The sequence below is a fragment of the Python bivittatus genome, unplaced genomic scaffold (genome assembly GCF_059951505.1).
Source record: "Python bivittatus isolate LINGU-HERP-01145 unplaced genomic scaffold, Pbiv_v1 ctg000010_np1212, whole genome shotgun sequence".
NCBI classification, from domain to species: Eukaryota; Metazoa; Chordata; class Lepidosauria; order Squamata; family Pythonidae; genus Python; species Python bivittatus.
This window is the reverse complement of record NW_028277029.1, coordinates 3,442,715-3,460,183: the sequence shown is the minus strand read 5'-3', so window position 1 is coordinate 3,460,183 and position 17,469 is coordinate 3,442,715. Positions and strand designations below refer to the sequence as shown.

The 17,469-nt window shown below is 42.8% G+C and overlaps 1 protein-coding gene across 1 annotated transcript in view; it reads right to left on the bottom strand.

Annotated features, from left to right (window-relative positions):
* Nucleotides 1-17,469, bottom strand: part of PHF21B (PHD finger protein 21B) — a 165,047-nt gene that overhangs the window by 28,025 nt on the left and 119,553 nt on the right. The window contains exons 4-5 of the mRNA XM_088149773.1: nt 14,403-14,753; nt 12,750-12,869 (exon numbers count right to left, since the gene is read on the bottom strand). Of these exons, the coding sequence (XP_088005899.1) occupies nt 12,750-12,869; nt 14,403-14,753 (471 nt within the window). The remainder of the gene's footprint in view (nt 1-12,749; nt 12,870-14,402; nt 14,754-17,469) is intronic.

Sequence of the window (17,469 nt, the reverse complement as noted above, 5' to 3'; positions counted from 1 at the left end):
TGCTTTTCTGAAGGCCAGGATGCAGGTCTGACTCTTCTCACTCCCTGCTTCCCTGGATGGCCCAGATCCCTGGATAACACAGTCCCTCTCCCCCAGGTGCCACTCGCCTTCGCTTCTTCAATCAATTCCTCCCTGTTGGTGAGGATTAAGTTCATCTAATTAGAAGGCCTCCTTGCTCTTTCTTCCACCTTCCGACAGATGAAGTAGTCACCAAGAGAGGACAAGAATTCACTGGACCTCTTGACTCTTTTGCAGGGCTGAATTCCCAGAAACCTCCAATTATCACCATCACATGCCTCTTTGAAAGACTAGTCATCTGATGCATAAAAGCCTCATCTGCTTGCCCAGGTATCATCTCTCTCTCTCTCTCTCTCTTTCTTTTTCTTTCTCTTTCTTTTTCTTTCCCTCCCTCCCTCCCTTCCTTTTCCTCTGTCTGTCTTTTTCTTTCTTCTTACCCCAATACTTCCAATAAGACTCCAATTCCTGAATTTCTGTATGAATATATATTTTTATTTATGTACAGTGTAACACTCCCACCTATTCTGTTGGGTCTCTTTCTTTTCAATAAATTGCTGTGGGCCAATCATGGTATCAATTCACCAAGTGTCAGTCATACCTATTGCCTCAATTTGTCTTCCTGAGTCATGATTATCCGCTTATTTCCCATTCACTGTGCACTACTGTAAAAGCATCTCAGGTTTTGAGTACCACCTACAGGTAGTCCTTGAGTTAAGACATCAATTGGGACTGGAATTTCCATCACTAAGTGGTGCGATCGTAAAGCACAGGGTTATGGGACCACATCGCTTAGCAACGGCAATCCCTGCAGTCCCTGTGGCCATCGTTAAGCGAGGATCATGGGTCGTTAAGCGAGCACCTTCTCCCAACTTCCTGCCAGCTTCCAACAACCAAAGTCAGTGGGGAAGCCGGCAGGAAGTTGCAAGACCCAGGGGGCTTGCAAGCAGGCCGGCAGGCAGGTAAGTGGCTGCTGCCAGGTGGGAGAGGGAGCGAAGGGGTGCATGGGTGGCAGGGAGGTGCAGTGTGAGCGTGGTAAGGCTTGGGACAGCTGCTGCTGGATGGGGAAGAGTGGGGGAGAGTGTGCGAGTGGCGGGGCAGACGCAGAGCAAGCACAGCGAGGCTTGGGGAAGATGTGCAAGTGGCCAGGGACGGTGTGTGAGTGGCCAGCCCGGGGCAAGCACAAAGGAGCTGGGGGTGGGTATGTGGATGGGGGAGACTTACCTGAGCAACTTACAAACTTCCCTGCTGGCTTCCCCATTGACTCTGCTTGCGGGAAGTCAAGCAGGGAAGGTTGCAAATCGCGAGCCGGTTGCCAAGCACCCAGATCATGATCAGATGAGCGCAGAGGTGCTGGGACAGCTGGAACCTGGAGGACCAGTCATAACCACCACTCGTTCAGTGCCGTTGTTACTTCAAATGGTCACTGAATGAGTGCTCGTTAACCAAGGACTACCTCTATTGGTGCCTCTGTAGCCAAATGTGTGGTCCCCACCCTGGACTCCCATGTCTCCCTTTGTATTCTGTTTCCTTGGCCATAATTCTTGGCTGCACATCTGGTTGTAGGCTTTTGCTACCCTCCCACTTTTGTTGTAGTTTGACACCTCTTGATGAGGCTGGCAAGATATCTGTGCTACGTTTCCCTCCTAGTTTTTGTAAGATCTGGCCCATCTCCTCTGAGCTTTTTGTGAAGGTAGCACAGGCCACTGTCATAGAATGCAAACCTCTCACGTTGACATCATCCACGTAGCTCTAGGATCCTATTTCTTAATTCTCACATGATGACCCTCAGTTGAAAGGACTGATGAAAATGGCTGGTGTGGGTCTTCCGGGCTGTGTGGCCGTGTTCTGGAAGTTTTGTTTCTTAACGTTTCGCCAGCACCTGTGACTGGCATCTTCAGAGTGCAGGAGCACAGACAGGAGCAGTTCTCTCTGGGCTTCTGTCTGTGCTCCTGCACTCTGAAGATGCCAGTCACAGGTGCTGGCGAAACGTTAGGAAACAAAACTTCCAGAACACGGCCACACAGCCCGGAAGACCCACACCAGCCATCATATGCCAGCCGTGAAAGCCTTCGACAATACATTGACTGATGAAAATATCACTCATACTTCCAGTTCTTTCATCTTCCTGCCCAAGGCCTCATGGTTACCTGAGATTCTTCCACAGTCTCTTCTGGCCATGAAATTCATTCCCACATAGATCAAAAAGAAAGGATAGTTGTGAGTTTGAATAATCTTGGCAATCTCTCTGTCTCATACTGCATTTCAGCACCTGGAAGCCAACATATCTATGATGCCATAGCAGGTCAGCACAAAGCCACCTTGATTCCTTTCAGCAGGGAACCAGCCACCAGCACAGCCTGGATCTTGGGATTCTTTGATCCATGGAAACTCAAGTGACTTCCATAGTGTTTCATGGCAAGCTTCAGCTGTCCAGTCTGAGAACCTCTCTTCTTCCCTGATGCCTTGTAGGGTAGAAACTCTCTCCTCAAGCCCTTTCACTTTCTCTTCCAATAAGGAACCAAGCTTGTATTTGCAGTAGATGTAGTTTGATTCCTCTTCAGGCAGGAGAAACACTTTGCACAGACGTTGCAGGTCTCAGGCATTCTTCCCTTGTTGTCCATATGGATTAGCCCCTTCCCAGCCACTCAAACTTCCTCAGTCCCTTACATGTCCCCTTGAACTGCTTCAAGTTGGTCAGCGAGAGCAACGCTCCAATCAGACACAGTGGGAAGTCAACAGCAAAATTGTCATCAGCATTACTTAGAACATTGTAGTATGTTGAATCATTACATTCTGCATTAGTCAGGTGCAACCTTGAGTGCCGTCTCTAGTTTGAGAGTGTCTCACCCTCAAAGGGCAACAAGAATGATCAGGGACTGGAAACCAAGTGAGACTGAGAGAATTAGGAATCTTTATTCCCATGGAAAGATGCTTGATGGGGAAACAACTGAAGAGATGTCACACCGAAGGATGAGACCTATTCTTTATTGCCCCAGGGAGAATAATGGGCAGAATAATGGTCTTAAATTACAGAAACGTGGAATCCAGTGGAATGTTAGGAAGACAACTCTAATGGTCAATACATTTCACAAGCAGGACTGATTAAAGGGAGGTGGTTTAATAGGAATTTCTCTTCACCCAGTATCTGGGAAGCTTTCGTTTCAGCAGAGCAGGGAGTTGGAGTCCATGGCCTAAAATGTCCCTTCCAACATTAGGGTTTTGGGACCACTTTTAGAGTTCCCCTATTTCCCTCAAAGTGGGAACCCGTGAAGAGAAGCAAGGGTGGAGCTCCATGATATCCATCTTAGTGAGAAAAAAATCAGAAATATCCAGTGTACTCCACTACTGGGAATATTAAGTACAACTCTAAGGGGCAATGCAAATTAAGTAAGTAAACACTTATTTGTTGTCGGGTTTTTTTCAACCATTTTATCATGTTGCAAAGTATGATGCATTATCTGCTCTTCTGTTATCCAGCTGGAGTTACGCAGAAGCTAACTATCGTATTTCTATCTACTTTTTTGCTTTTCTTTTTCAAAGGCCAGCATACTTGATATGTTTTTCTTCATTTCATGGTGTGGTAAAAATATCAATAAATGCCTTAAGAAATCAGCAGTATATCTCTCTCTGCATAATTCAATAAGTTTTGGTTTTTTTATATATATAAAAAAATCATGTTGTAATTATATGTTCTAGTTGTCGTTAACATGCATTTATACTAATTACACAGTTAGGTCTAATTACACTAATTGCATAAATGCATGTTAATCAACTAAAGCTTATTCAAGGAACAAAATAAATTAACCCAAAGCTTATGCAGTCAATGCCAAGACAATAATATATACTTGTTTCTTTAGCTCCATAAAAATGGAGAAGCAAGAAGCAGACCTCAAATTTATGCCCCTGTGATAACCCACAGACCCTCATAACAAAACACGCCTGCTAAATCAACACATCCATAAACAGGAGGCAGGTAAAACTGGAATTTGGAATTGTGGAGTACTATTTTTTAAGCTCTTGCTACAGCACCCCGCATTACTGTTTCATACAAGTTCGGAGACTCCTTACACTTAAGAAAAGCACAGTGTGATGAACCATGACAAAGAATACAATACTGGAGGTCACATGGCTTAGTATGAGTGAAGAAATGGAAGAGAGACAGATTGGAAATGTAAAGGAAAGGGCTTATTTAGTTATGCTACAAATCTAGAGCATGGTTTAATGTGAGCCTTGCCACATTAATGCAGCCTGACTATATCTGTTTAAAGTCATACATGGCATGACTCAATAGTGGGCAATCAATATGCAAATACTTTAGTTTGATACACTGATTAAGTGATGTCTGTAATGGAAGTCTGTATGCTTGACTAGATTTTTTTCAAGGTAGCTATGGAAATAACAGGAAAAGCAAAACAAAAACCCTTATGGAACGATATCTAGGTAGGAGTAAGTCACTCAGTGCTCATCTGTGAATTCCCATCCTTTTCAAATGGTAGGGATACACCAACTTGGGAACAAGAGAACCATCTCCTCATTCTTTCAAGGAGGTGAGGTCTCCCCTTCCCAGCTATCACTGACAGGATAATTTTCTTGGCTATCCTGGATTGGATAAACTGCTACTCTAATAGACCAGAGCAAATAATTCTTGAAACTAGCAAGGAAAAAGCTGGATACGTCTTCTCCTGGAACTATACCTGAAGAACAGAAAAACAGAACTGGTCTCTGGAGATTTTAAATAGCATGCAAACATCTAAAATGCTGCATTTTCACTTGAGAGTGCTGGATCACAGAAGAAGGGTGTCAGTTTTAAAACCTGCATCCTGTTATACTTTAACTGATCTTTGGAATAACAATCTGATCTTGCAGGATAACTCTGTTGTGATGGAAAATTGAAAGTTCTTTTACTAGCAGGCACTCAGTCCTAAAACCTCCCTACCTGAGTTGATGGCCACTAAGAAAAGGCTTGTCAAAGTCAGAATCTTGTAAGAAATTGCCCAGAGGCCTAAAAAGGGCTCTGTGAGACTGGATGGAAAGGGCATGACCCTAGATCACCTAGAGTGCTCTACAGTGCAAAGTTTGCTTCTTGAGGTCGGAGGTGGGACAACACGATGGAAAGGTCAGGGACGCTCTCTAAGTTCTGCAGATGAAATGTCCTTGCTCGATGCTAAGAAGGCAGTAACTGACTACAATCTAGCTAGTCATCATTGAGGATAGTGATCTAGGAATTGTTTCATTCTGTATTTGGTATACAGCTCTCCTTCCTACCTTCTGTTTGCTGCTCCCCAACTCAACTAACATAAAACCAACCAGCAGAAACACAGTGGAAGATCCTGATCAAGGACCTCTTCCTTATTTCCTTCCTCTTGGAAGCCCAGGTTCTGATGCCCTCCCTATATAAGGCAGGTGAGAATCTCTCAATAAATCCACTACACTCAGCCATAGTGTTATGAGGCTTATCTCTGCTGTTTCAGTTTTGACCCTGTGATGTGTCTTGGAGATTAGTGGAAGGTGAGAAGAATTAGGCCAGTCTGTGGTTACTAAGGCCACCATTTCTGCATCTTCTCCATATCTAAACATGAAGTTGGGAAGGAGAATGTTATTTTAGGAGGAAAAGATTTCATTAAAATCTGTTGATTCCTCAACTGAGGAGCAAAGAGAAGTAAGCCAAGACCATTAGGATGATCTTCATCTGGGATTCCTCTTTATTGATCCACCAAGAGGGATATGATGACTAGTGGCAATTTGGGCACTGCCACACAACTTGCCAAAAGGATTTGCACACCCTCCTCCTTGTGTGGCACCCAGGTCTGAGTGGTTGGGTCTCCAGTGGCCTCCAACGTGTGTTTTCTCTTCCAATAAAGTTCTTCTCTGCCTCATTTTTCCCCTTGAATTTGAGTACCAATATTATGCTCAGCCTGCAGCTGCTTCCTGTGCACCTCTCAAGTCTTGGCATGGAGGAAGACTGAGGGCAGCCTTCTGCTCACCAACTGTGAGGAAGGAGCCGTTGGCCTTCCCTCTGAGATAGCCACGTTTGCTGCAGGCAAGTGGTCAAGAGAGACAGCTTGACTTTTTCTTCTTCTTGCCTCTCTTTTAGAAGAACTTACACATGGTAGCTCTGAAGAAGTTTGTCTCCTGCTAATGGGGAAGAAGACAATCTACAGCTTCTGTAGAAGGCTTTTACGCTTGTCACGAGAGTAAATATGGCCTTCCTGGCCCCAATCTAGCAAACCTTTTAATCTGGAGATGTTAACAGGGCTCTTAAAATAATGATAACTAACTTAAGTCCTATTAGTATCAATAGGTCTATTCTAATGAGAACTGAAATTCACCCGTGAGTTTTTAAGTTTTGTAGAAACAGTTATGTATCAGGGCTGCCTCTTGAAAGGATAGAAATGGAGGAAGGTGTGCATCAACCCCAAAGAGAATTACATACATGGATGTGTAGGGAGAGGGCAGGCAGAAGACCTCTTAAGACCCAGGAGGGTATTAAATTAAGTCAATTAATATGGCTCCTGGCCACGGGGTTAGGATTTTTCTGTCTGTTGTAAATAAGCTTTTCCCAGGTCAGTGTTTCTATCTGGTTGGCCTAGCAACACTTAATTTGAGATAGCTTGCTTAGATTCCTTTTTCCCCTGTTACCCATAGCAATTATGAAAACATGGTTGTATTTTATACAACTGGCTTGTCTCTGTGTTGTTTTGAGCCTCATTTCTGGTAGACCAGTTATGCGATGGAGTAATTATCCTGGGGTTCACCCTGATATAGAAAAGCAAAGCAGAGCAGAAGATATCAAAATTAAATGTGGAGACGTGATTGAGCTAGGGAAAACTCCTTGAACAACTGGCAGAATTCCTTACACCTAACAGGGGCTTGTTGTTATGGCTAATTATTAAAATTGCAAAATCAACAAACTAGTCATATAATAAAGGCAAGCAAAATATTGAAAATCAGTTTAGATATTATAATACAAATCATTTTAAATCTGGTTATTTCAAAAATATGTATACATTTTGTATTTATGGTACAGCATAACTGTCAGATTTCATAACTGTTTCAAATTTACGCATTTGAAATTACCCCAATAACAAAATAATTAATAACCATAACATTAATAGGGGCAAGTTTAGTGTTAGTGCGTTGGCTCAGGGGGTAATCTGTAAAACAGGAGATCCTTCATTAAAATCTCACTTCTGCTATAAACCTAACAGGGAACCCTGATAAATTACAGTTTCTGCATCTTCCCTTCTGTAATATACAGATAACACTAACCTTTCTCTCAGTGCCACTGTAAGAAATCCTGGGCTAACATAAACGAACCACCACAAAGTTTGGTGTAAATGCTAAGCATTATTATTGATAACCCCTTCATGGATCACTGCCTTGTCGTGGCGAAGGGGCTTGCGTAACTCAGTGAAGCCATGAGCTATACCGTGCAGGGCCACCCAAGACGGACAGGTCATGACAGAGAGTTCTGACAAAATGTGGTCCACTGGAGAAGGAAATGGCAACCCACTCCAGTATCCTTGCCAAGAAAACCCCATGGACAATGTTAAAAGGCTAAAAGATATGACGCCGGAAGATGAGCCCCTCAGGTCGGAAGGTGTCCAATATGCTACTGGGGAAGAGCAGAGGGCAATTCCAAGTAGCTCCAGAAAGAGTGAAGCGGCTGGGCCAAAGCCGAAAGGACGTTCAGCTGTGGATGTATCTGGAAGCGAAAAAAAGGTCCGATGCTGCAAAGAACAATATTGTATAGGTACCTGGAATGTAAGATCTATGAACCAAGGCAAGCTGGATGTGGTCAAGCATGAGATGACAAGACTGAACATCGACATCTTGGGAATCAGCGAACTGAAATGGACGGGAATGGGTGAATTTAATTCGGGTGACCATTATATCTACTACTGTGGGCAAGAAACCCTTAGAAGAAATGGAGTTGCACTCATAGTGAATAAGAGAGTGGGAAAGGCAGTAATGGGGTACAACCTCAAAAACGACAGAATGATCTCAGTGTGTATCCAAGGCAAACCATTCAATATCACAGTCATCCAAGTCTATGCCCCAACCACTGATGCTGAAGAAGCTGACGTTGACCGCTTCTATGAAGACCTACAACACCTTCTAGAACTAGCACCAAAAAAAGATGTCCTTTTCATCATAGGGGATTGGAATGCTAAAGTAGGAAGTCAAGGAGTAATCGGAATAACAGGCAAATTTGGCCTTGGAGTACAAAATGAAGCAGGGCAAAGGCTAATAGAGTTCTGTCAAGAGAACAAGCTAGTCATAGCAAACACTCTTTTCCAACAACACAAGAGACGACTCTACACATGGACATCACCAGATGGTCAGTACCGAAACCAGATTGATTATATACTTTGCAGCCAAAGATGGAGAAGCTCTATACAGACAGCAAAAACAAGACCAGGAGCTGACTGTGGCTCAGATCATGAGCTTCTTACTGCAAAATTTAGGCTTAAATTGAAGAATGTAGGGAAAACCACTAGACCACTCAGGTATGACTTAGATCATATTCCTTGTGAGTACACAGTGAAGGTGATGAATAGATTTAGAGGATTAGATTTGGTAGACAGAGTGCCTGAAGAACTATGGACGGAGGTCCGTAACATTGTACAGGAGGCAGCAACTAAAACCATCCCAAAGAAAAAGAAATGCAAGAAAGCAAAATGGCTGTCTGATGAGGCTTTACAAATAGCTGTGGAAAGAAGGAATGCGAAAAGCAAGGGTGAAAGGGAAAGATATAAGCAACTGAATGCAGATTTCCAGAGAATAGCCAGGAGAGATAAGAAGGCCTTCTTAAATGAACAATGCAAAGAAATTGAGGAAAACAATAGAATGGGGAAGACTAGAGATCTCTACAAGAAAATTGGAGATATGAAAGGAACCTTTAGTGCAAAGATGGGCATGATAAAGGACAAAAAAGGCAGGGACCTAACAGAAGCAGAAGAGATTAAGAAGAGGTGGCAAGAATACACAGAAGAACTATACAAGAAAGATCTTAATGTCCCTGATGTCCACGCTGGTGTGATCACTGACCTTGAGCCAGACATCCTAGAGAGTGAAGTCAAGTGGGCCTTAGGAAGCATTGCTAACAACAAAGCTAGTGGAGATGACAGTATTCCAGCTGAGTTATTTAAAATACTAAAAGATGATGGTGTTAAAGTGCTGCACTCAATATGCCAGCAAGTTTGGAAAACGCAACAGTGGCCACGGGATTGGAAAAGGTCAGTTTACGTTCCAATTCCAAAGAAGGGCAACGCCAAAGAATGCTCAAACTATCGCACAATTGCACTCATTTCACATGCTAGCAAGGTTATGCTCAAAATCCTACAAGCTAGGCTTCAGCAATACATGAACCGAGAACTACCGGATGTACAAGCTGGGTTTCGAAGAGGCAGAGGAACTAGAGATCAAATCGCCAACATTCGCTGGATCATGGAGAAAGCACGAGAGTTCCAGAAAAATATCTACTTCTGCTTCATTGACTATGCAAAAGCCTTTGATTGTGTGGATCACAACAAACTGTGGCAAATTCTTAAAGAGATGGGAATACCAGACCACCTTACCTGTCTCCTGAGAAATCTGTATGCGGGCCAAGAAGCAACAGTTAGAACCGGTCATGGAACAACCGATTGGTTCAAAATAGGGAAAGGTGTACGACAAGGCTGTATACTGTCACCCTGCTTATTTAACCTATATGCAGAGTACATCATGAGAAATGCCAGGCTGGAAGAATCACAAGCCGGAATTAAGATTGCAGGGAGAATCATCAACAACCTCAGATATGCGGACGATACCACCCTAATGGCAGAAAGTGAAGAAGAACTAAAGAGCCTCTTGATGAGGGTGAAAGAGGAGAGTGCAAAAGCTGGCTTGAAACTCAACATTAAAAAAACTAAGATCATGGCATCTGGACCCATCAATTCCTGGCAAATAGAAGGGGTAGAAATGGAAGCAGTAACAGACTTCATTTATTTGGGCTCCAAGATCACCGCAGATGGAGACTGCAGCCATGAAATTAAAAGACGCTTGCTCCTTGGGAGGAAAGCTATGGCAAGCCTAGATAGCATATTAAAAAGCAGAGACGTCACCTTGCCGACAAAGATCCGCATAGTCAAAGCTATGGTTTTTCCAGTAGTAATGTATGGCTGTGAGAGCTGGACCATAAAAAAGGCCGAGCGCCGAAGAATTGATGCCTTTGAACTGTGGTGCTGGAGAAGACTCTTGAGAGTCCCCTGGACTGCTAGGAGGTCAAACCAGTCAATCTTAAAGGAAATCAACCCTGATTGCTCATTGGAAGGATCAATAATGAAGCTCAAGCTCAGATATTTTGGTCACCTAATGCGAAGAGAGATCTCTTTGGAGAAGACCCTGATGCTGGGAAAGATTGAAGGCAAAAGGAGAAGAGGACGGCAGAGGATGAGATGGTTAGATAGCATCACTGAAGCAATGAGCATGAAACTGAGCAAACTCAGGGAGGCAGTGAAGGACAGGAAGGCCTGGCGCAATATGGTTCATGGGGTCACGAAGAGTCGGACACGACTTAATGACTAAACAACAACAATTATTGATAAAATTATACCATTTACAAATCTATAAACAGTGCAATGATTCACGCACTGCACATCATTTTTTTATTTTTAAACAGGAAATAAACTCAAGATGAAACTGTTGATTTGATAGATAGATGATAGATAAATAGTTTATTGATTGATTAGTCTTACGACCATATTGAAAATTAAAAATAAAGGTAAAATACAAAGTCTGTTTCCAGAATAAAATAGGTGAAAGAAAATACAATAATAAAATACAGGTGCTTAATACAAACAACATTCAGATAAATACATTGTCTTTACCTGATACCCGGATCTGTCCATATAACGGATTCTTAGCTGAACTGCCTTGTCTATAAACTCAGCAGTTCTGCTAATAATGTATATGTTAGAGCCCAGGAGGAAATAGGACAATCTGAGATGCAGACCCCAGTGGGCTCTTCTTTCAGGTAGAGATTTTAGATAGCTAAGCCTAAAAGGGACATGGAGTTGACAGTCAAAGAGAACATGAGTGAGATCTTCGATGGCTGGGGCAATACATATCCACATCCTGCCGTGATATGGCAGGTGATGGAAGCGCCCATATTTGGCCATGGAATCCCACCACTCAAACCTTGCTCTAGAGTAGGCTCTTCTTAAGCATTGCGTCAAACTCACCGAAGGCATTTTTCAGTTTGGAAAGTGGTTTTAGCCAACCGATGTAAATTATGGAGCTATGCATTATAACGTTTCCTTTGCCTGGGAAGCTGTTGCGAATAAATATTGGGTGGAAAACCCACGCTGTAAAATCACTTTGGTAAGTCGAATTTCCCAGGAGGTAGGCTGAGCCATACTTAGTTGTTCGGCGAAACATATTTTGGGTGGCCTATCAGGGTCCTTGGGAAGGATCCTCTGCCAATAGGTAAATGTTGGTTTAGATTTAGAACAGATTTAATAGAATAGATGCAACACTAAAAATATTCCATGTGGAATGTTTTACAGTGAAAAAAAAATGCAAACGTTGCAGAAGTTTGCTCTGCCTAGACCATACTATTTCAAAAACTATTACTAAACATACTGAATGTGAGTAATGATGGTGAGGTATTTGTGCTACACTTTAAAATCTTTAGAAACAGTATCATTTTACAATTCACCTGTAACCATTTTTATCCAAAAATGAGTTTTTCTAAGAACTACAGGTATATTTTTAAAATTATCTCTCAAACATTGTCACTCCAGGAATTCTGTCTTGAGTCACTTTCACCTCAGAAAGTGAACTAATGAACAATTGTGTGTATCAGCTAGATAAATTTTAGACAATGTTCTGGTTGACAACTAAAATTCAGCTCTGAGGAATATCTTGCAAAGACACCTTTACAGTTCAACCCAACATCTAATTTTAAAACCAAATGTAAGTTCTGTGCAGCTATATTAGCGGTGTAAGCAATAGCTTTGCACAAAGCCCAAAAAGGTAATTTTATTAAAAATTAAGTTCTACCATCCCCAAACCTCTGATCAAAATTACTTTAGCAGATGCAAGAAAAGCAGTTTATGTACAAGTTTAAACCTTAAGACATCCTTCAATTATATGATCCATTTCAACTCTGTGCAAAATACAAGCAAATATCAATTTTCAACACATTCTAAGGGAAGGATGGGAAAGCAGGTTCGTATATTATTTATCCCAGTGCCATGTTTTCACACGAACTATTCTGTGTAGAGCAAAAGCAAGCGGATATTGGTCTATTTAACTTGTTAGGGTGTGGACTCTTCCCGGTGAACTCTTCCTGGTACAATTATTTACTGGACTTTGGAGAAGCAAATTGACACCTTCATTGTCTCATCAAGATACTAGTGTGGTACAAGCACAACATAAACTGGAGTGAAGGCTGAAAGGAGAAATGTCCTCCTCAGAAGATTAAGGATGGGGAAAGTCATGGAGAACATAGAGGAGGTAATACTCAATCTTACGGCTAGACAACAAGAGCATTACATTTGCCTCAGCTGTATATTGTGGCTACCTTCTGTCACTGGCAAAAGTTGAAAATAAAAGGAAAATACCTGAGAAATGCACAATAAATCTTTGATCTATTTCACCTTTCGACAAAGAGCACCCTTATTAGAGTGTCTGTGTGCACAACAAGCATGCATGCTATTTTTAAAGATAATAAAGGGGGCTTTTACCTCTGGATTCTCATCTTTTTTCTTTTTGGTAGCAGGTCCCTGAGTTGACTCTTCAGCAGGTTTCTTTATCTCCACTTTATTTTCTGTCTGAGTTTGAACTTTAGGCTGAATGATGATGACCTGCAAATCAAGAGATAGGTGAAAATAAGAGATGATCTCTCCCTGAAAACAAACAAATATATATACAGGGAAAAGAAAGGAAGACTTTAAGCCAGCATTTTCCAACATGAACAACTTCAAGACGGTAGACTTCGACTCCCAGAATTCCCCAACCAGAATTAAAGTCACTTTGGAAATTCTGGAGACTCTGGGAAACTCTGTAAAACCTTTAAACCGAGGTCTGCTCTGTCAGTATAAAAATACAGAAGTTGCAATGAGATTTGAATGTCAAGCTGGGGAATTCTGGGAGTTGAAATCCAGGCATCTTAAAGTTGCCAAGGTTGAGAAACACTGCTATAAGGTGTTCTTTGGGTTGAGCATAACTCCTGACAATTTCATCTATGTGGGGTTTGCTTGTTTCTTGTCAACAATAGGAAGGTGGTTTGCCTATTCTCTGAGGACGTTTTTGGACTTTCCAATCTAGCCTACAATTCTGGGGTTTCCTGCTTATCTCCCACCCAAGTATTGCCAAGGCCTGAATTGTTGAGCTTTTTCAAGGTCAGACATGGGCTACATGATGAACAGAATTCCTTTCCTCAAGGCATACAGCCTGCAGGCCACGTCCACGATATGGAAGTGGTCTGCCTTTTGTCCTGTGCTCTGTGCTTCTGCTGAGTTTGGCAGGCTGGTTGCTGTTACTCGGCTTCAGTACGGAATTGTGTTTTGCATGAAGTTGTGTGCGGAACACATCCATGCTCTTCCAGGGAACATATAATGATTTCTGTAGGCATTACTAATTTTGCTTGCACTGGGCTTGGTAAAGCAATTGGAAATTTGACATCTGGGGCCAAGATTCTCCTGTGTGGTATTTCCTGGTCAAGTAACTTGTTTCTGAATCTTGTTAGTCTGCCTTCTATGAAATGGGTGCTGGAGGAGAAAATGATGGGTTCCAAATAATGGTTCTGTGTTTTGGAGTGAAGATCCCACCTCCATTTTGCATTTTGTTATGCTATTTCTTGCCCCCATGAAGTTAGCATGATGTGAATACTGTATGCACAACAAAGATGAAAATGCCCTCAAATCAAGCTCAACAGTGGTTTTCTTAACAGTATGGAAGTTGTTTGCCAGTGGCTCCTTCTGAGATGTTCTTTCAACTTCTCAGACTATCCTGCAGCCATATCCTGGACGTCCTCAGAAGCTTCTCTGATCTGTGCCTTCAACCAAAGGAAATGTCAAAATAACAACTGAAGGCCAATCACGAATACGCCAATTCTGCAAAAGCTCTCTCGCTTAGCTTTCAAGCCGGTTAACCCTCAACCTCCTCTGGGGCCCAGTTCTGGGATATATGAATGAATCCCTTCTACTGCATGAACACGACTGTCAAGCAAAGTCAAGCGATAAGATTTGATTATGAATCCCATTTACTAAGGAATACAAGATTCTCCCTTTACTCATGAGGGCAGTCCCTGTGGCAAGGGAAAATTCAGATCTACTGCCCTGATATCATCTTAACTTAGTCATTTATAATGCCTGCAGTTCCCTAATGAAACCTACCTTGCTGTCAGCACTGATGAGAAGTGGTTGCACTTTAATGCTGTCATTAACCACCGAGACAGCAGCGCTGGTATTGATGGGCATTGCATTATTGGGAGATGTTGAGATAATGGCATACGCTACCCCAGCACTACTCAGGGACGAGGAGATGGCTGCCGTCTCTGAGACACTTTGTGACTGGCTGCTGGACGTCTGTACATGGCTAACAGTATTATTGGCAGTGGGGAGGGCAGGCGTTGGGTTTTTGATGCTGACCACCGTTGCCTTCTGAAACGTCGGAGGTTGCTTGGAAGGTTGATCTCTGCATGGAGAAATTGGGAGGCTGTCTGGAATCAGAGTCTTTGGCCTAACCTGCAAGAAAGAGGAAAAGAAGAGCTTCTCCGTAACTCCAGAGGAAGCCATGCTCATGCCATGCAACAAAAAGAGGACCTGGAGCCTTTTCGGACCATTTTTTCAACAGCTGGCCGAGATGCGGGAGATTCCCAATCTCGTTCTCAGGTCCTGCTTACATGAAGGCAGCATCTCACAAAGGCCATGTTGGTTACAGCTGAGGAGCCTGTAAGTTCCACATCAAACCCTGACCCAGAGAAAGGGAGCTTCATATAGCTAGCATCGTGGTCTAAAGGCACCTGCTGAAGCTCAGTTGTTCTGGATCTGCTCATTCCCCCCAGAAAGTCAAGGTGCAAGTGAAATTCCTCCTGCTTTTTATGTGCATCACGCATAAAACATGGGCAGAGTTTTGATCGCACCATTATGGCTCCCATCCTGACTTTTTTTACCATTCCCTGCAGACACCTCTGCCCACAGCTATGCAATCTTCAGCCTATAACAGGAGATAAGCAATGTCTGGAATACATAAATGAATAAATCATCCCTTCCCACCTTCCTTTTTCTGCTTCCTTAACTAACAATAAAGCGTATGATTAAAACCACAATGGGAGATCCTGATTCAGGACCTCTTCCAAATTTTCCTGGTGGATAGCTAGGCAACATCTGACTCACTTACTCACAAGGTACTAAAACTGCATCTACTTTTCAGAGTTCTCACCAACAAGCATCTTATTTTCATTTTGAAATGTGTGAAGTTATTCAGTCATTTTTTCCCCTTCCTAGCAGGTGCAGGGTCCGCTTTTCAGATCGACCTAATGTTGATCCATTGGTTGCGACAGGAATTGATTGACGCCCGAGCCTGACGTCGGGGGCTGAGAGAGGGACTGGCCCAAAGTCCCCCAGCCGCCTTTCGTGCCTCAAGAGGGACTAGAACTCGCCGTCTCCTACTTTCTAGCCTGGTGCCCCAACCACTAGACCATACTGGCTCTCAATCAGTTAAACAACTTTAATGTAAATATCCAAAGTAAACACCCCCTCAAATCAAACCTGACTTCTGCTGATTTTATGGGCGCAGACATTTACTTTCTCAGCAGTGTGAGAATAACCTTGAGGAACAGGAGGAACAGCCACAACCAAGGCATCAGTCAGATAAGAGAAACCTGAGTCCGGGGCAGAACTGTAATTTGAGAAAGCGTCTCAGACTTAACCCTCCTGGTTCTCATGAAGTCAAAGGGAGGGAGGGGGGAAGCATATTCAGACTCGCAAGGTTCTGTTACTACGATCTTATAATAAAAGTAGTGTTAGTTGCAAGACTTTGGTTTCCTAGTCTGGTCTACCTTGGAGGGCTGACAGGCAGAAATATGGAATGGGATGTTTTTTCAACTTCCCAAGCTGTTCTAAAATCCTGAGATTTCCTAGTCATTTCCCATCCAAGTGCTAATCAGGCCCGTTCCCGCTGAGTATTTTTGGGGTCGGCTAAAATTGTCTGTGTGATGCCACCTGCTCCTGCCGTAACTATGTTAATATCTCCTATTTAGCTTTTAGTCATTAACACTTACATAAACATGAGTTTGTGCATGTTTTTCACCAAAATCAAGCCGTGTATATTCTGAAACTGTACCGATTCTGAACGCATTTCCATAGGAAGAAGAGAGGGGGTCTAAATTATTCCGCATCCAATACACATCTCCTCATTGGCCGCTGTCCCCCCCCCCCTTTTCTGGTGTTTGGCCCACCAGAAGAAAAAATGGCAGGCTGACTCTGAAAGAATGAGACAGATTTATGGGGCTTCTACGCCTCATGTGACAAAACCTTAATGCATAACTTAACAACTATGGTACTTGCAAGTGACTGCTGGCTTAACTTCTGAATGGAGATTGAAAACAGCGCTCCAGTGGGAGGCATCCCTTCCATACTTGCAACAGAAAGAGATCTACTGTTGGGAGTCTGGTTCTGCTCGAGATGGAATCCAGTCCTTCTTGCTGAAATGTGGGCAGAAGGGCAGCACGAAGCAAGATCACTCTGACCCAGTAACTTTGATGATCTTGATCTGATACAGAAAGCAGCTTTGGAAGAAAATGACCAGCAAAGATTTGTCTATATAGCAGAACACATCATCCCTGAGAGACAAAGGAAGTTCCCACCAGCTCAAAAGGTTTAGTGAAAGGACTCAAAGTGCTGTGGTCTATCGTGAAGCCGAACTACAAGCATCGCTTGCAACATGGACTGAATGCAATTTGAAAACGAGCGTCTTCCAGACTGATTGTTATGAATCAGTTTTCTTGATCAAACGCAATAAAAGGTTCACGGTGAGGAACTTCTGAGCTGAGAGAAAGGCCTTCAATCGCAGATGTCCAGGACAGATATTGTCTGCTACCCTTTTTCAGGGTAGAGAAGCACTTGGCATATGAATGAATGAGTGCTGAGTTGACCAAAGGCCATCAACATATAACAGCCTACAGAAACAGGACATTCAGACAATAATACAATTCATTACAAAACGAACAGTAACATTAATGTCATAGATTATGTATTACAGACAGACAGAAAGGGAGATGGATTACTGGATTAGTGACACCAGCTACTGTCCCTAAGTAAATGGTGGGAAGTTTAATCTGGGTGGTCTGAAAGGTTTACTTAAAAGCGACATATGTTTATTGCATAGATCCCTATAAAACCTGCATATAGGAGAACACGCCCAACTCTTTCACCTACCTCTGAGTTACAAGGGCAGCTG